The 20294-nt window shown below is 42.5% G+C and overlaps 1 protein-coding gene across 11 annotated transcripts in view; it reads right to left on the bottom strand.

The window, feature by feature from the left end:
• RUNX2 (RUNX family transcription factor 2) overlaps window positions 1-19727 on the bottom strand; it is a 324192-nt gene extending 304465 nt beyond the window's left edge. For all 11 annotated transcript variants that reach the window (XM_073004363.2, XM_073004369.2, XM_073004373.2 and 8 more), the window contains exons 1-2: window positions 17616-19727; window positions 6049-6205 (exon numbers count right to left, since the gene is read on the bottom strand). In XM_073004363.2, coding sequence (XP_072860464.2) covers window positions 6049-6205; window positions 17616-17969 — 511 coding nt within the window. In that variant the 5' untranslated portion in view covers window positions 17970-19727. The remainder of the gene's footprint in view (window positions 1-6048; window positions 6206-17615) is intronic.
• Between the last annotated feature and the right edge of the window lie 567 nt (window positions 19728-20294).

Genomic DNA, 20294 nt, shown 5'->3' with positions numbered 1-20294 from the left:
TGTTCTGTGGGTTTATTGACCACGTTCTCTGAAACCAATCACAGCTCCACCTCTGGGTTTTCTCTTTCCCACCAAAACAGTGACAGAAGCTTGACGTTTAGCTGTGGATTCCCTCTGCGCAATATGATAAACCTTCTACAAGGAGGATCAATCTAGCACTGTGCACCAATACACTGCCCACAGCTACTAAGCGAGGGTGCCCCGACGGATGATGTTCTGAAGACTAGGACCATAACGTAAATTGTCTTTAAATCAGTTTAAGTATTTTAAATTACTCAAAAAAAAAAACCCTTGGGAACTACCATTCGCAAAGGTCTGTAGGATTCCCTGTTGGGAAATATATCTTCTAAGGAGTGAAAATTACTCCGATGAAGCTCGTTTAAGGTTGCTGTATGGGGAACTGTTCAGCCTGGTAAGCCTCTTCAGTTTGTAAGGTTAGTTCCGCAAAGTCAAATGTCTTCTGACATCAGTGCTATGATGCCAGGGATAAGTGTTTCTTTCTGAAGTAATGGCAAACCAGGAGAATGTGGCAGACAACATAAAGCAACAGAAAGATAACATAGACATTACTATGGTGATTTAGAGGCAAAGAGCAAAAAAAAAAGTGTGTGTGGGGTAGGGGAACCAAAGCTATGGATATTCTGTTTTCATTCGGGGGAAAAAACCAAAGCACTTATCAAAACCTTTCCTTCTCTTAAGATATATGCCAGCTTCCAGAAACAGTCCCATCTATAAAAGCTTCACAGTGCAATTCTATGATTGCTGGGGCAAAATCCCAAGGCACATAGGAAACACATCATTTAGAAGCAGAACAACATCTTTGGAGGGATAGATCTGATCTCAGGTTCTACCTCCCTCAAACTTCTACAGCCTTCAGTTCTTCAGCGTCGGAGCCCTGACATATGGAGAAACAAAATGAAGGTTGAATTAGAGATAGGATGAGGGTGAACTGGCATGTCCTTGGAGACCTGGAGCTGGTCTAAATGACTTTTCTTCCATGAAGAACAATGAAAAAATAATAATGAAAAACAACAGGGAAGCACAGGTCTTTAGATATGTTGGCATCGAGACCTTTGAACACCTTCATTTCATTTTACAAAACGGGTATTACGATGTACATGCTTTAAATGCCGCCTCTTCTTTATGTCCTGTTGTAACTTCTTTAAGATTTACTTATTTTATTTATTTATAGCACCTTTATGCTGTGCTTCCCCTGGCAGCGGGACTCAAGGCAGCACGCAAATCAATAAAAAAGACAAGAATTAAAAAGCAATAAAAACTATTGAAAAAGAAAACTCTAGGTTCACCATATAAAACCAAATTAAAATATTAAGAAAATCATTTAAAAACACAAGAAAAAAGACATGTTGGCAGCAAACATAAGGCAACTATTAATCACTAAAGTTTCATCAGAATAAAAATATTTTTAATCGCCTCCAAAAAGAAGGGGGCAGCCTAGCCTCTCAGGGGGAGGGCATTCCATAATTTGGGGGGGGGGGCAACCACCAAGAAGGTCTGTTGTCGAGGTCCCTGTCAAATGTACCTGTGAAGGAGGCAGGACTGAGAGAAAGGTCTCCCCACGCAATCTTAAGACCCAAGAAAGTTTTACATCAAGTATAATGTTCTAGGTAATTTTTAAAAAATTCCTTGTTTGCTTTTATTTGCATATTTTTCACTAAGTCTTAATACTGCATTAGCACAACAGGACTTCTTCCTCACTTCCTCATTACCACAGTTCTGCTCCAAAAAGCTTCCTATATCTCCAGATAAAATGTTGAGAACTCCAGAGGGGAACACATTTCCGGTTCCAGCAAAAGAAGCCTTTCTGTCAGCAGAGTAACAGTACTACATCCAGGCCTACACGTGTGCCTCATGCTGTCCCCCGTCCCCAAGGAATATTTATTTGCTCAGGGATACAAAAAGCAAATAAATAAAATTGCCTTCTTAGCCAAGGAAACAGCTGAATACGAGCTCCTGTCTGTACTACTGCTTCTTCTCCTGCTATTTTAAGCAGTGTTATAAAAATCCGTCATTAATGATAACTCTTTTCTTGCCTGCTCCTCTACTCTGTGTCTGAAAGACAAGTCCGGGCCAATTTCTTCCTTCTGCCTCTGGCAGGAGAGTGGAGCTAGCATTTCAGATCCTCTACCAAATCCTGGCCGCTTCAAAGGGAAAACTGTACTTTCTTCCGCTAAGATCATAAGAAATATAGGAGGAGGGGGTCAGCTCTGTTTGGACATAATTACATTTCATCAAAAGAAGCTTTCTTCATCTTCCATGCGTGAAAAGTCTGCAAGCAGTTAAGTCTGTCTTTTCTCTCTCTTTCTTGCTTTCTTTTTTTAAACACAAAAATTGCTATTTGGGAAAGTAGCCAAAACTTGGAAAGCCAATATGGTAAAACTGTGCACACACCCTTTGTTTTCCTTTGAAGTTCCTTAAATAAATATGTTGGGAGTTTGTAAAGTACACTATCACTTTTCATAGATTTTACTTATATTGATCAGAGTAAGCCTCTTATCCATGGGAGGTAAGGTGGGGGAGAATCACAGTGATTCTTTAGCTACTTATTTCGTGTTCTACTGTATATGTACTCATGCACATACATATATGTGTATACCTCTATGAAATATGCTGTGCATGTCTGAGTATTCATACATAAATCATGTTTAAAATGAGATTTGGAGCACACAGGTGCGACATCATACTTCTTTTTTCAGCACTAGTCATGGGTTACAGCTACTGCACTTCTGCTGTAGACTGTCATGGAATAAATGTGAGAGAATTTTCAGGCTTAATCAACATAAAAGCAAAACAGAAATTGACTTTAAAGGAAGATATTAAAAAATAAATTTAAAAAGGATAGATTCACACCTTATCCTTGAGGGCTGGAACACCCATTATTTTGTTTCAAATCACCTCTGCACTGGAACTGTGTTTTATTGTGCATAATTAAAATACAGTAGAACCCCCTTATCTATGGGATCAGTATCCACTGTGGATAGCAGTCTGAAACTATAAAAAATATTAAAAGGAAAAAAATCAGAAAAACTATTTTCACATGTATTGCCAGAACTGGCCACTAGAGGGAATAAGAGACCAAGCCTGAATACTTGTTAGTGAAGGATACATAGCATGGTCTCTGATGCCATCTAGTAGCCAGTTCTGGTAATGCATGTGAAAATATTTTTTTTCTGGTTTTTCCCCCTTTTACCATGCTATCTTGCTCTCTCTCGTTCACTATTATCCACAGTTTTCTGTATCCATTGGTGGAGCTTGGAACCAATTACCAGCCAATATGGGTGGTGGTGGTTTCCTACTGTAACTTTAAATGTATTCATTATTGGCCATATTCCTAAAATTAAAACCATTAACTGGTGAATGAATCACTTTTAGCAAATGGTTAGGATAATATCAATGAGCACATCTGACTGAAATAATTAAGGCATCTGTCAGGATTCTGATTCTGGCTGTTCTCACAGCTCAGAGGTATTGCTTTTGGCTTTCAGATGCATTAATTAGACACCCCAGAGTGCTCTGGTTTCTATTTTTTCTATGCTGACACGAGGAAGTATGTTTAGCGCTTGCTCCTCTGCAAACCAAGGCACAGGATCCCGCCAGAGTTCCCTATTCTCTAGTATTGACCCCACGCTCTGTGATGAAGCAGCCACCTGCGCTAAAGCCTTCGTGAAGACCCGAAAGTATCTCCTTGGGAGAGACTGGAGTGAATCTACTACCAGGCCCTTCTGTCATTTCCCCAAGATGCATGGACCTTTTTACAATGGGCAGTTCCAGTACAAACTAGAAGCCATCGTTAGCAAGGAATTTTCTTCACCCTTGCCTTGAGAGATAACCTGAATACAACTCACTAGAATGTTACAAGGTTGCTTTACATAAACAGGAATAAATTAAAATATTTAGTTAATTGCACTTAACAGAGCCAGAAAAAACCTTTGATTTGAGGATCTCTATTTCTGTTCTATTTTGAGGCATCAGTTTAGTCATTAATTTCATTTCTAAACCAATTATAAAAAGTATAAATGGAAACTTGTTTCAGTTTTACTATTGCTATAGAAGACTCTTATGATTACACACTACATTTCAATTTATACAAGGGAAGCCAAGCCCACTGCCTCTGAAGATGGCACCAGCGGCAACAACAGGAGCAGGTAGGCGGAGGCACGGGGGCCGACAGGAATCCCCTTTCGTCAAAGCAGACAAAACACCAAAGGGAAAAAAGACTGGCATTTTGTTTTGCTTTGGCAAAATGGGAACCCCGAACCGAGTCACAAACCAAATTGAACTAGCCTGGTTTATCATTTTTCTCGTTTGCTATACAAGATCGCTGCTGATATACAGTATAAAGTCTGTAGCAGTGGACAATGGAGACAGGCAAGGCCTTGGATTATAAACTTTATTGCAAGAAAAGAGTGCTGCATGTGTGGTCCTATCTCCACTTGTGAGATGTTGGAGTATGTGGAATTTTCTCTGCTAACTTCCTGCCGTTTCCAGTCTCTATGTCACCACTGTCTTCTGCCTTTCTTGTCCCTTAAAATGTCCAGCAGTAATTATTCAGCAGAGTACAAAGAAAAAAAACAAACTTGCGTCTCCATTAGGCACAAAGAAACTATCCTACCAGAATGTCCCCAGCACAAGGGATCCCTTGAAACTGTTTGTTGACAAAGGGCTTGGAAGAAACAGCAAGTTGTAATTCCCAAGAATATTCCCACTGGTGGGATTTTTGAACTCTACAAAGATGCCCCTCTGCTACAGCTAACACAAAATTTCCAGGATTGAAAAGACAATGTCTTTGGACTTATCAAATCTAAGCTACAAACCAAGCCTAAATTCCAGATGGTTTTGACCAGGACCATTGAAATTTCATTATTTTCAAACTAAAAGGACTCATTTACAGATACACAGACACCAAACACAGAAACTAGCTAGTATCTTAATAATTTTTCCTCTTAGGCACTGAAAAGTTGTTTCATCTTGATGACTGGAATCCTATAATTATACTGATTTGTGAAAAGCTTTTACAAAACCCTGTGAAATTTGCTATGAAGTGATCATGTTTAGGATCTTTCTGCATAAGTAATATAAGTTTGTTTCTGTTTGCATCATAAGTGTACAGTACAAGGTTTAAAGACAGTTACGTTTCCATTTGTAACAACATAATAAGCCCTTCATACTTCTCTACCATGATCTCTTTGCTGGTATCAACAAAACCAGAAACAAGTAATTTTGTGAATATTTTCTCTTAAATTAGATCTCATAAAACCAAGAAAAATGTAAATGGTCAGAGAAGTATTGCGTCTCAGAAAAACATGAAATTTAGGGTTTGTCTACGTAGTAGAAGAGGAGCAGGATGGATTGAGCTAAATGAGGTCACTAGGAGGTCCAGATTGGTCAGGCTCTCAACTAGACTTTTAAACAAAAGGCAAAAAGCTTCCAGGAGGAAGTTTTCTATTTTCCTTTTATTTTCTTTTAAGTGGTGCAGCAAATATTCACTGCCCTAATACACATTTATTTTTCCCCACTTCGTCAGCCACTCCATGGAGCCAAATAAGTGATTAATTTGCCAGTACACTGAAGTGGCTATTTCATTAAGCCACTTCACAATGCTGGCAAACTAGAGGAATGTTTGTGTTTGGTCTGTTTCTAGTGAAAATATACACTGGAAATGAACCAAAACAGAGCTATCCTATCTGCACAAAAGAAAAAAGAAATAAAAAAAACCCTGACACAGTCCAGAAAGGTATGAGTAGGACCACTCTGGGGGGCTGTCTGGTTTGCTCCAACAAAGATGTTGTCTGGTCAATGTCTTTAGGAGTCAACCAGCCCCTACAGCAGAGCAAACAGCAGCTAAATGGCTACGTAGCCAACCTCGTACTTTGGACAAGAACAGAATTTTGCAACACCACATCTATCTTGCATATGAAACTCTGAGGAAGATTCATTTACACAGTAATCAATACCTCTGTGTGAAATCAAGTTTAGACCTAGACTTTGTATCCATTTTTTAAACAATCACATAATGTAATGATGTACCTCTTCCACTTCTCCCCACAAATCTCAGGTCATTAAACCGTGCCACTTGATTCTTCATTACAGCAGAGGCATTCCTCAGCTCTGCAGAATAATTTTCATCATTTCCAGCCATGACTGTAACCACGGTGCCATCAGGGACTTCTCCTAATGCCACTACCTGCAACAACAAAGACACAAAATTAATCTCTTAGAATTATGTGGCTTTCAATTTCAAGCCTATCACTGATTTTTTAATTACGTAAGCAACGATTAAATGAAAAGGAGAGTGAGGCCGTGCCATTTACTACACAATGGCACCCCTTGTTTGTTGTGTGGGAGCCATGTTTGTAGTGGAATTTCTTATACACCTATAAGACCTCCCTCCCCCAATTAGTGATGCAGGATTCTGGCAAATGGAGGTGAAGGTAAATGTAGATATGTTAAAAAAAAGGCTCTCCCCTATAGACATGGCCTCAAAGGGCTGGAAGGTGGAGCCAACAGGGAGACAGTGGCAGGCAAGAATGTTCATCCATTCCATAGCAGTGCTATCTGCATGATTTGCAAACAAAGCTACAGAAAAACTTTCTTTCTTATATTGCCTTGTTGCAGTATTGCAACATGGAACAGAAGCATAATCAGGTTATTTCTCATAACACTAGCACTTGGGGAGAGGAGATGCTTCCATGACAGCATTCCCTTCTACTTCTAAATCAGGATCACGAAATCTTAGCACTGCATCAGAATATCTATGTTTATTGTCTTAGACACCAGACTTTTAGCTTTAAAAACAAAATAAGACAACTAGTGGGTCTACTTCTCTTGATAATGAGGGGAAAAAATAAAAATGTATAATTATTTTATGTTAAAATTTTTGGGGACTGTGGCTTTAATAGTCAGAGATCTTTATTCATAGCAATTCTTGTTTTGGCCTAGAATCCCAGTACTATGTCAGGGTCTCCCTTCTTATGGAACAAAAGAAACAAAATTGAATTCATTTTGAAGAAACTTGTTAAATTATACGTATACATTAACTAACTATATATTCCATATGTTTTGAATATATACCATGGAGATCAATGAGTCTAGAACTGAAAATTGAGGCCAGAACTCTACTGGTGTTTGCTCAAGGAGTGCATAATGTGCCCCAGCTAATTGCAGCTAGTTGACAAGCTTCTGGGTCACACGCTTAATTCTGCAACAAAGATGTGCCACAGTACATGCTCAATTAGTCATGATAAATTATGCAACCTTATGCAAACACCAACAGGATTCTGGCCATTATAACTTATAATTTAATTAAAATCAAAATGCATGAATTACTAATTTTGAACTTATCTGCAGAAACTTCATTTTACATTACTGCTCATAAAGGTATGTTTTATTCAAAGTAAAATTCAAAATTAATCTGAGGCTGCCAATTAACCATCTCACATTAATGATCCCAATATTGGCTATTTTATCACATAACTGAATACTTCTGATTGCCCACAATCATCCTTTAACACTCTAGAATATATTGATCATCCTCCCCATTCTGACCTGTCAATGTAAAAATCAACCTCCTGCTTCTACATCAATAACAATTGTGTGCCACTAAATCAATACTGACTTATGATGATCCTTTCCAGGGTTTTCTACATAGAGAGTACTTTTACCATTTCCTTCTTCTGGGGAGCACTTCTGGGACTGTGCAGCTTGCCCAAGGCCACACAGGCTGGCTCTTTTCCCGGGAGGCAAAGTGGAGAATTGAACTCCCAACCTCCAGTTCTGCAGCCAGGTATCTAACTTACTGAGCTAACCAGACAGCCTACATTAGAAGTGAGAAATCTAATTCAATCAAATAGCAATTTGATTCACAACCAATCTTCCATTTTCATTCACTTTGGATCAGTAGAGGCGGTGGATAGATTTGGAGCCAGCATGGACACTGGCTTCTCACTTTGCGATCCACATTTTAGCTCATAGCCCCCCCCCTTCATTTGTTCCTGTCTCTGCTATTTCCCCCCCCCCCCCCCCCCGTGGAGGTGATCTAGCATTAAACTAGAATATTGATGCATGGCTCAGAGTGGAACTCATTTGTTTTTTAAAAAATAAAAAAAATTGAGCATGTTTGGAGGATAAATAGGAGGGATAGATAATCCTGCACACTCCAACTGTCTATTTCAGTACACCACCACCCACAGATACGACCCCCTGTTCTATTGCAGAACAAAATAACTGATCACACAGGGGAAAGTCTGTTTGAATTATTCTGGCTTGAAGAAAGTCAAAGCTTTCAGCGGCAGAGGAAACATTGAGTTGGGAGCCAAACGGGCTGGACTGATTTGAATTGGCCTTTGCATCATGTAATTTTTTTTTAATTGAATCCATCCATTTTATAACTGGAGCAAATCCCATGGTTTTTTACTCTGTAGTTGCAGCCTGAGAATGAATAATTCTGATGCAAAACTACCATTGTCATAAAAAATTTAAACATCAAGTGTTCAGCAACACACTCAGCTGATGTTCAACATTTCATTATCTATTGTTATTCAAAATCTGTACTTTACATACACAATATCAGTACTCCCGTAACTTTCATTAAACAACAAGCTATTTATTATAACATTCATCCAACAGGAGGCTAGTGTTTAAGAACACTCAGTTAAGAACTTGCAGAGCACGGGCAGCATACAAGTTGAATAAAGAAATAAATAAATAAAAGAAAATATGTCAAATCAGTTATAAATGTGAATATAACATTTCCACTGAAATTGGTAGTACTGAAAAGTGTTTCATGTTGGCTGGAATATACCTGTTACACCAACTGCATTTCCTGTCACCAAAAGGTCACAGAGTAAATGGAAATGGGACTATAAATGAGCCAAGGAGGAGGAGTGCATTCAGTGTTGGATTGGGACATAGGAGAGCCACATTATAGTGCACACTGAACCATGAAACCCACTGTGCGACTTTGGGTCACTCACTCTTTCTCCCTCTCCTCCATTCTCTCTCTCTCTCTTTGCATGACCACACTGCAGGATTGTTGTGGGGATAAAGTGGGCAGGAGGAGGCCAAGGTGCACTGCCTTGAACTCATCAAAGGAAAACCAGATATAAATGTACAATAAACAAAGAAAACAGAATGAATAACTGCAAAAAACCTCTGAAAGAGTAAAACTGTTCTAATCCTTGGAGCTGAAAAAAAATTAAGTCATAAAGAGAATGTATAACTAGAGACGGCCCGTTAACAAGAAAGATGAGATGGGAGAGATGATGATGTGGTTTTGTGATGAGCTGTTGGAAGATGGAAGGTAGGGAGAAATCCTGGAATGGAAGGAAGAAAACCATGTGCTGTCATGCTGCTACACACCAGTACAGCCAATGCTTAATTTTTTAAGGAGATGGTTGTCTTTAGCCTGTTTGAGAGACACTTCTTCAACCACTCTGTAAGCCCTGCTTTTCTGTTATATTCTGTTTATATTCTATTCAATTGCACAGCAGTAGAATAGAAGAAGATGTTCTGAGGCACTGAGATATTTTTAAGAATTCTGTGGCATGGATGCACCAACAGATGTCAGACCAGCAAATTCTTGATGTGCCTCACTACTCTTCAACTGTGACATGGGGCTACTGTCTTATAAATCATATGAAGTGCATGCAGATTATATGTGTGACTTGCTATGTTGCCAGTGGCATGTGTGTGTGTTTGTGTCACTTTTTTAGTTAGCTACTGCTATTTGCATGCAGGTTAAGCTCCAGTTTCTGCTTGTGATGCATTTGAGCCTAGATTACTTTGGTCCCACTACTGTCCTCCTCACAATGCCACTAAGCAGTGGTGGGATTCAAATAAATTAACAACAGGTTCTATGTCCTAATGACCATACAATCAATCCATCAATCCATCAATCCATCAATCAATGCTCAGGACAGTGGGATCTGATGAGGGTTTCTTCCACAGTGGTCTCCCTACTGCCTATTATCACAACTACTTCTCACATGATTAAGACATCTGGATAAGCGTATCTGTTTGGGCATATCGCTGCCGTTACCCTCACCGTGAGCATGTGCCAAAAACACACACACAAACAAACACACTTCACTGTGGGCGCTTATGACCAAGTCTGACAGAGAACTGACACATCTCTCCTTCCCTTTACCTCTTATTTCGCCCTATAGCTCACCAGTAAAAATAGCTTCCCTCTCCTTTCCTGCTCCTGAAATGACTGATAGCCCTGTTTGTTGTTACCTGGAGGCCACCTTTGCGCACCTGTTGTGGAGTTATTCCCCCCCCCGCTTCCTTCTGGCTTGGAAGGTATAGTCTCTTTTCAGTCTGTCGCCACTCCACCTCAACCCCACCACCTCAATCGGTCCTTCAGTTACTGACTCTTCTGAGGTCTCCTCCTCCTCCATCTTTCCCCTCCACCCTGCGCCAACCGCTTCTCCTCGCCAGTCGCTTTGACGGGTGTTGGTGTTGGTGGCGGCACTGGTGGTGATGATGGTTTCCCTCAGAGCCCTGGCGGGCTCCCCCTCCCCTACTCATGCCTTGTCAATCACCCTCCTCTCTGCCTCGAGGCCACGGGCTTTCCTCCAGTGACGTCAAGGACTCATCCTCCCCCCTTTCCCCTAGTGACGCCTCTGCTCTTTCCAGGGCGTTATCTCTCTCACCCACACCCCACCTCCGACGGCTCAGTGTGGCACAGGAAAGGAGGCAGCTAATTGCGCCCCCTCCCCCTGCTCATTGCTGGTCACCTGGCGCCTCCTCCTTCATTCATCTCAGGCCAGCAAACGGTTCTATGAACCAATGCTACATTTAGGAATCGGTTCTATAGAACTGGTGCGAACTGGCTGAATCCCACCTCTGCCACTAAGCTACTCTCACATATGCACAAGACATCATCACTGATGCACAAGAGCGTCCCTAAACTGACCCTCAAAATCACAGAGGGCAACTATTATTGTAATGTAATGAATGAACCAGCTAGTGACTGAGCAAGCAAGGCTGTTCCCCTGCAACTCCTCTACACTTTCCTGGCTGCCCTTAACCCAGTTATCCTATATAACTCTGCATTGTTCACCTCAGACACAAATTTTAGGTGCATTAAACCTGCTGGAATAAACTGGGATTAACAATTACCCTGGTCCTGGGTCACATTTACAAATTAGGTTCTTAAATCAGAATTTTGGCCAAAACTGATCTAAATACAGTACTTTTATTCCAATGTAATGTTCAGCCCAGTTCAAAAGCCCAACAAGGGTCACCAAAGGTCAGAGGCAAATTTACAGTACATAAGAATAAGGTAATTCTATTACCTTATTGTAACCTTGGAACAGTTTACAGTCCAGAAAACAGCATTCATTTAATTCAGTGTGTTTTCCACACTTCAAAATGTCTTACACTAGTTTACCATCTAACCTGCCAAATGTAGGCAGGAGAAAGTGGGCTGCCAAAAGAAGAAGAAAACCAGCTGCTAATGATGCTGAAGTAAGCATCATCGCCCCTTTCTGTACCTGCCAAAAGACAGGCACCAGTGAGCAAGGAGATTTCAGGTAAACCGGTTGCTTTCTGGGGCTGAGAACAGGGGCAGAAAGTGGGGTCTGCAAGCTGATAACCACCTGCAAGAAGAAGAAGGACCACCACCTTTGAACTGCACAGCTGGAATGGACCTCCAGTCCAGCCCCTCCCAGGGAGGCACAGTGGGGAATTGAACTCCCAACCTCTGGCTCCACAGCCAGAGATCTAAGCCACTGAGCTATCCAGCAGTTAACTACCCTAGGATTCCAGAACATAAGATATACACTTCAGCAGCAGAGGAAGGTAACATGACAGAAATACTTCAATGTGTGTATTATTCCAGAATAGTATAAACATCTCAAGTAGGATACATTCTTTGATACAATCAGTCCCATTGATTTCAGTGGACTCAATCCCCTTGGAATAAATAGATCATAAATGCATTGTTTACAATGAAATAATTAGTAAGAGCTATAAATGTATACTGATTAGGCATTGAAGCTATATTATTCTTCAGTTTTTTTCTAAGTATCTAAGTTCCAAATATGTCATTTCTTTAGTAGCTGTGTTTTTCCACACAAAACATTAAGAAAGGTTTTACATTCCAGTTCAGAACAAATGGAGGACCAAACAGGGCATCTTCTTGGTTTTTGAAGCACAATTTTAGTTGGCCTAATAACAGATCTTCCCCTAGTTCAATCTGATTATTCATGAAGTAGCCAAATGATGTTGACACAAGGACAGGATTTACAGGTGTGAAATTAAAGTACTGTATTATGTTCTAATGTTGGGAAGCAGTATTCCATAGCACAGAGAGGTTACATAATATAAATAAGTACCTTAGATTTATGCTTAAAGTAACTCTTTTAAGGTATTATCTGTGACACTGTTGGAATATGCTTTCATAAAAAGCAACATCCGTATTCAGTCTAAATACCATAAAATCTTCTGCATTGAAAATATCTGCTCTTACTTAGCTACTGCCAAAAGTATTATTTCACATTTTCTGTTTAATATGTAATGTTTCCCTTCAACTTGAAAAAAGAAAGCTGATATGACCTACTCTTTGTCACATTTAAAGAAAGAAAGAAAAAAACCCTACTGTGGTTGCCATCTATAGTATACGCCATGTTTCAGCTTGAAGCTATTTAAACCAGCTGTGTTATAAACTTTGGAGACTGAGTTTATGTGGAAATGCTGACAGGCATTCTAACAACTGCATGCTCCTGAAGAACATCACTATTTCACAGTGAATTGTTAATAAATTTACCTATTTATTTTCATTAATGCTATTGGTAGGATTGGTGTTTGCACAGACAGCAAAAGCTCTGGAGGCCTCATTTACTAAATCTGTCAACATTCTTTCAAGCGCTTACTTTGGTACAGTCACGCTGACTACAATAAGGCTTTTCTGGAGCAAGTGATTTGGTGATTGGATGCAGTATCTTTGTGAAAACATTATTAGTATCCCTAAAAGAAACACTAATACATGACCAGTGGGTAAAATGCTAGATTCCTGCTCCAGCCCCACCATACAGAATGGTTTTGGGGAATCAGACAAAAGAAGTTAGTTTTAGGCTCATTGTGCCATATTAATTCCTTCAAAAATGTTATTAAACAGTTAAAATACTGTTAATAAATATACTGTATGTCTTAGTCAAACAATTCATAAATACTGTATATGTCTTAATCTAACAATTCATAGCTGAAGTGTGACACTCATCCCATTTGACTAGGATAAAGTTCCACAGTAGAACCTGCAATTTTTAAAAAGTCAAAGAGTATTAGTCTTGTTTTTCACTACACTTCATCAGATTTTCACCCATCACTGCCAAGTCTGGAGTAAAATATTCCATAGTGTCATCTCTAATATTTCACATCAAAAGCAGAACCATGTATATATAATTTTTATCTTTATACACATTGTGTATCTTTTTATGCATGATATGGAAGTAAAATGTTCAGTACATTATGGTTCTTCATGGACAGAAAAACCGAATAGTACAAACAGAATAGTTCACATGAGATAATTTTAAATAAATCTTGATGACTGCAAAGCAATCCATTTCTAAAGACATTTAGAGTCTTTTACCAATGGGAAAACTTCTACTAGCTTTTTTATTTAACACACCACTCCTATGGTTCTTTACTTGCAACACCACATGGTATAAGCAAAGTGCACTGTCTCATCACTTATGTAAGTGAAATCTGACTTTCATGCTATATATAGATCACAAAAAAAGCTCAGGGACACCTCAATAATTTCAGTCTGCATTATATAGGTAGGCACACACAAACTTTTTATAGTAATTTTTTGTTGATGTTAATAAAGTCAGCCAATGGAGCAGGTACAAATAAAAATACATGCACAGAGATGTATGTATGTGATTTCTGAGTAAAGCAATTGCCTCGTTTGTGAAATACGTTATTAAAAAATATCACTTCTGTATGTGCATTTTAATAATAAGTTCAGAGGCTACAGTACTTTGAAACCAAAAAAGAAGGCATACTGCATGTCAACTGTAATGGCACATAGGCTAAAATACTGCTGCTTAGCATAATAAGTAACAATTAGAGCAGGCCCACCTGAATCAATGGAACTTAAAGAGCAGGTAACTCATGAAATCATTGCTGATTCAGTGTAGCTACTTTAGTGCATTTGCTATACAAGCAACCAAATTTCAGCTGTAATGTATGTTTTTGTGTACTATGACTCTGAGACAAAGGTGGAAGTTTGTACTTGTTCTGAACTGCAACTCCAGGAATACCCAGCCAACATGGCCCCCGAGGCACCATATTCTGGGAGATATTGTCTGAAAAAATAAATTTCCCCATCTCTGATTATCACTGTAAAGTGAAAGTCCAACAAAAATGACCAGGAATATCACCTCCAGTTACTAGCACCCACTGTGATTCAAGTATTGTAAATGCTCCACACCTGAAAACTAACAGGGTTCTTGAGAACATCTGGCAGGTTTACAAGAAAAGGAACACACTGTATTTATGCGCACAAAGACCAGTCTTTGAAATAACTATCTCAATACCTGTATTATATAAGCAGATTGAAGGCACATACAGTATCTTTCACAGTTTTTCTAGAGGTGAGTGTAATTTACATTAGCAAATTATAAATGAATTCAAATAATCAGATTTCTTACTAACCCCAACTCCCAAAGAATATGTCCAGTAACTGCTAGAATTGTCATGTAACAGGTTCCCACTGAACATAGATTGCCTGAAAGTATTCAAAGCTTTTCAGCCTAGCTTTGAATAAATTACAACTCTTACTTCACTGAAGTTCTACTTTGCAAAACAGGACTGGAGTGCATGGCACCTTAGAGTAATGTTTTAACACTGGATTTCCAGGAATCTGCAACTGAAAAAAAAGTCATTGCTCATTTGTAAAAGCAAACAAACAAAAAGCCAGAAGCTTAAATTTACCTATGAAACTGTAAACCAGTGCTTACAATTTCCCTTAACTTAATAATGTTTTATAAGACTTCAAGTACTGAAGTTCAATAATATCTTGTTTTCTATTTACCAACATGCCTTTCAGCAAAAAAATCCATCCTTTAAAGAATACTGATTTCTACATTTTTCAGCATATCATCTCCAACTCAAAAATGGGTGTAACTCTGGCTATGGCTATTATAGTAGGTGGAAAGGCTAGTGTCTTGGGGGAAAAAGTGTGGCAGAATCAGTTTACATTTGGAGTTGCTGTTTTTTTTCCCCTATGTATTCACACACACACTCCCCACACACAACATTCAGATTTTTAAAGTCACCCACTGTCAGGTGATATCAGTCTTGCAACATCCCACTGTTGAAGATATCTGCAGTAGAAGTTTGGTGAGTACTATTAAAACATGCATGAGAGAGAAAGGAAGAAGGGGAAAGTACTCTCTTACCCCTCCTAACATAGGGTGTTAATAATAACTTTCCGGATTGAGATGTGGGTGGTATTTCACTGATGGGTGATCCTTCTAATAACGCAGTCTCTGTTTCCCCTGGCAAAACAACCATCTGCTTGGCAAACATTCCCTAATTTGTCCAGCAGGAGTCCAGAACAACATATCACTGGAAAAGGAAGTACTGTACACTACTTCCATCCCCTCCTTTAATTTTTTTTTAAAAGAGCCAATCTACAGCCCATCCTTCTGTCATTAGTTTTAAAAGATCTTTCATTCCTGCTGCTTGATGAGTCAACAGAACACCTGATGTGAACTATGCATGTCTTTGACAGTTTCCAAACAAAACTTTAACTCTATCACCTTGGAAGACACACCCAGTCACACAAACACAGCTTCCTACAAAGGCCCTGGAACCTCATACTGAGGTGTTTTTTTTTCCTTTTGATTAGCACTAGAATACCAAAGTAATGCCACAAAACAGCCATCTTTGTATGTTTATGACTACAGAAGGTCATTAGAATAGCTTTAGAAACTGTGGGGAAATGAAGTGTTGAAAGTTAGAAACATTGGGGCCAAAGGAAAGGTAACCAGTCTTTCATTCTGCAAAGGAGAGCTCCGAGGTCATTCCCCCCCCCCCACGGGTGCCCAATGTCATGGAGTTCTAACGGAACCTGCCATCAAGTAGGTTCAAGATACCTTTGTGATTAAACCAGGTGCTAGCTAAAGAACTTAAAAGATTACATTGCACATCACAGGGTTATTTTATTAAACAATGTATTTGTTGCATTGTCCTTACAGTCTGAGAAAATACACTATCAACTGAGCAGTGGGCTGCCTGCAGTGAGAAGATCCCCTGGATTATTTTGAAGAGCTAAGTCTCGCAAGTGGTAGTAAATTCTTATGGCTAATAATAGTTACAAAAGTGCTGTGGAGGAGCACGACTGATCGTATCAACCTTTAAATCTCATGTAGTGCCACTGACTTTAATGAAACTTTCTCGTCAACCAAATAGTTTGGGACACAGTTAGGACATATAATAACATCACAGCCATTGCATCCTCCAAGGGGTCTGTGGGATAACTATTAAATTGTACTATCTGCACAAATCCATAAGGATTTATAGATGCTAGACGAGGACTTACGGGAAAGAAAAAGGATGTACATCAATTAATAGATGTACCGTGAAGCCAGTTGTGTTGCCACAAAAGAAATGAGCTAGCCACGCGAAAGATTATAGTTGAAGTGAGGAAGGCTGAGTGCCCATGAGGGACAATATTTGAAATGAACAGTAGGAGACTCTTTAGGGGACTATGCAAAGGATCTTGGAATCAGAAGATACACAAGGGCTCATGCCTTAACCACTCTGGGAAAGGATCTATTTGCATTCCCAAGTCCTTGTAAAGGGCTTTTCAACAAGAAAGAAAACATGAAGGTGTTCTCCTATTAGAGGCAGAACACCTCTTGCCTCCGAGGAGAGGAAAGGAGCGGCCTACCCCAGGGACAAGCAGGAGATCCGTGTTCACCTCTTTAAATTTCTCACACTGAGACAAAGCATTTTAATCACAGTCTGGCTCCTCTCCAGAGGGAACATAAGGCAGGCGGCAAAAAATTCCTTATCCTGAAAGTTACACTGTCTACTTACTGGGGGGGTTGGGGCGGCGGCGGGAGGGAGGGAGGCTGCTTTTATCTGAGGTAGAGCGAGAGCGTGTGGCTGCAGATGAGGAACGCGCGCTCCGCCTCGAAAGAGCGGGTCTTCATGAGGGCTAGAACCCATCTTATGCATAAAGTACGAGCGACCCCGGAAACCCGAAGGGACCCATCTGGGAAAGCAACGTCTGTGGGGCAGAAGGGCCCGTCTCTGACAGGCGGATACGGGTGGGCGCGGGCTCGGCCGGGAGCTGGGAGGAAGGACCCTCTCGCGGGGGAGCGTCTGCGGAGCCGTAGGGAACCTTTTCACTCCCATGTAAACGGGGGAAGGCGCCCGCCGCGTGGGCGGGAAAAGGCCGGGAATGTAGGATGCGTGCGAGGGACCGAGCTCGCCGCCTCGCCCCCTTCCGCCGGCCAGGAAGAAGCCAAGAAAGTTAGTTGCCTGGGGTCACGGAGAAAGGCGTGTTTGGGGCTTTTTGGGGGGGGGGGGCGAAGAGACAGTCGGCGATTGCTAAAGGCGCGCCTGGCTTCTCTTACCTTGAATGCCACCGGGAGGGTCTTATTGCAGCGCCAGTGCGAGGGCAGCACGGAGCACAGGAAGTTGGGGCTGTCGGTGCGGACCAGCTCGGCCGGGTGGTCGGCGATGATCTCCACCATGGTGCGGTTATCGTGCGGGCGAAGCCGGGGCACGGCCGCTGCCACCGCCGCCACCTCCTGGTGCTGCTGCTGTTGCTGCTGCTGCTGCGGGTGGTGATGTTGGTGCTGTTGCTGCTGCTGCTGCTGGGCGGCTGCCACCACCACCGGGTTCACTTCGCTCATCTTTCCGGGCTGCAGGCTGCTGGAAGGGGGGCTGAACCTCCGGCTGGTGCTGGGATCTACGGGAATACGCATCACAACAGCCACAAGTTAGCGAGTTTGGCGGGGGGGAGTCGAGGGGGGGTCGTTCGAGGAGGCGTTGGAGCAGGACCCGGGAACTTTTTTGTTTTTTTAAAGGGAGGGAGCAAAAAAAAAAAGGAGAAAGAGCCCGGTCGAGGATGAAAAAGGCTGTGGGGAAGGCAAGGGAGAGCAAAGCCAGGGTCCGATTAAGAGCAGGAAAGAGGAGTGGGTGCGCGGGCGGGGGGGGGGAGAGAGTCGGAGTCACAAAAAGTGCGGGCGCAATTGGGGGAAAGCCTGCGAGGAAGACTCTGGAGAGAGAGGCTGGGCGGTTCCCCCCCGGCTGCTGCTGCTGCTGCCGCCGCCTCGGGCTTTCTGCCTTTTTTGCAACGCGCCGCGGCTGCCAAGGTCTCCCGGCTGCTGCCCCGCGGCGGAGCGCCTGCCTCGCTCGCTTCCTCGTTGCCTTCTTCGCTCAAAGTCTCTGCTCGCTCCTTCCACGCTTCTCTCCACACACTCACACAACCACCACCACCACCCCCCGCCGCCGCCGCCGCCCGCACTCCCGGCGTGTCCCTCTTCTTTCCACCAACGCGTCCTCCTTTCGAGTGCTACACGCCGGTTTGTTTTCTTCTTGTCCCTACGGGGGGGTTGGGGGGGGGTTATCGAGGCTCAGGAGGGCGAGGAGCAGAGACGGGCTTCCGGAGCGTTTCTGCTGCCGAGGCTTCATCCAGGGTGCGCGACAGGGTGGCCGGGACGGAGCAGGGGGGGGGGGACACCTAAAAGGCAAAAGTCTCTCGGTCGGATAAAAGGCAAGACGACAGCCTGCTCCTCGGCTTATTCCGGTTACTAGTCTCGTAAGATCGGGTAGAGAAGATGAGGAGAAGCGCGGGGGGGGGTGTATGTGTGGATGCCCGGGGGGGGGAAAGAGTTCTCGTACGAAAACGACTTCTCTGCGCACTCCTAAGTGGCCCTCTTCTTCCACGTTAGGAGCACAAGTTCTCTGGGGTGGGGGTTGAGGAAAGAAAAAGTAGACGGAGGAATAATAAAGTGGATAGCAACTTTAAGCAGCTGCTGAGGAAGTATCGCGAATTGTTAAAGTAGGAACTTCCGACTCTCCGGGAAATCAACGGATGAAAAGTCGGGGGGGGGAGGAATGGGCGAGCTGATTTTACTACCAAAAAAAAAAAACACCAAAAATCACAAAAACCCACACTCCAGAGGGCAACTGAAGGCAGCGGCCGTGCAATCCTGCTCCTTTTAATCAAGTGGATGCGGATTCGAGAATTGATTTTTTTAAAAAAGGGGGGACGAGGAAAAGCTTTACATTTTATCAAAGGAGATGGGGGGGGTGAACTCAACAGGAAGGAAAGCCCTATATATATATATATATATATTAATTGTCTCGAAACGTGCATGGGTGGGCGTCGGTTGGAGGCCGGAGTTTCTATGATTAGGTTTTTGTGGTTTATATATGTACTGTACTCTCCGTTTGGCGTATCATTATGCTGATGAGAGGCAGTAGCACGTGGTGTCTCCACCAGCCCTGAAGATCCCCGCAGCCTTCAAAATAAACACCACAACGTGCCACCCCTTCGCTTCCCTTTAGCCGCCAAAGGGCAGGCGCTCCACGCCGAGGCTCTTTCCCCAGAACCAAGCGCCCTCTGGGCAGTGAATTGAGGCAAAAATACGCAGTATCTGCCTGGATCTATGTGTGCTTTGGTTTTGTTTTTTTGAACCGGGGGGGGGGGAAGGTTTCTCCCAGCTCTCTCAAAGTTACAAAGTTTCGTAAGCCGAACATGTCATCGGACTCAGAACAGACGAGCCAACGATGCGTGGGCCAAAGGGTTTCTCCCAAACCGGTAGCGGGGCGCCCACAGTCTCTCAGCTCAAGGGGGGGCTTCCTCGCAGACGTCACTGAAAGGTAAATAACTCGTCCGGCTTGCTCTTTTTACAGACACACAGCCGCTCACACAAAAGGCAGCTCTTATTAAAAGCTATTTACATACCCAATAGTATAATAGGGTGAACGCCTCCCAGGGTAGATAACAACCTATCAGAGATCCCTTCCCTCGGCCCTTCTCGTGCCTTAAGGTTTGCGCTCGGCCGGGTCGGTCTGCCGCCCGTCCAAAGCCCGTTTGTCGGCGTGTTGGCGGGAGCGGTTCTGAGGGGAGCGGGAGACGCGTCGCTCTGCCCTTTTCTCCCTCTCCCAGCCCCAACTAGGGCCGCATCCTGAGCGGCTAAGGGCTCCTGCCCGCTCCTCCCTGGAGGATGTCGCCTCGGGAACGCTGCCTGCCCTCCAGAGAAGGGTTCGCCAAAGGAACGGGACGAAGGGCGTCTGCGAGG

This window comes from Pogona vitticeps, chromosome 1 (genome assembly GCF_051106095.1).
Source record: "Pogona vitticeps strain Pit_001003342236 chromosome 1, PviZW2.1, whole genome shotgun sequence".
NCBI lineage: Eukaryota > Metazoa > Chordata > Lepidosauria > Squamata > Agamidae > Pogona > Pogona vitticeps.
Note: the sequence above shows the minus strand (reverse complement) of the source record. Positions and strands in the feature narration are given on the sequence as shown.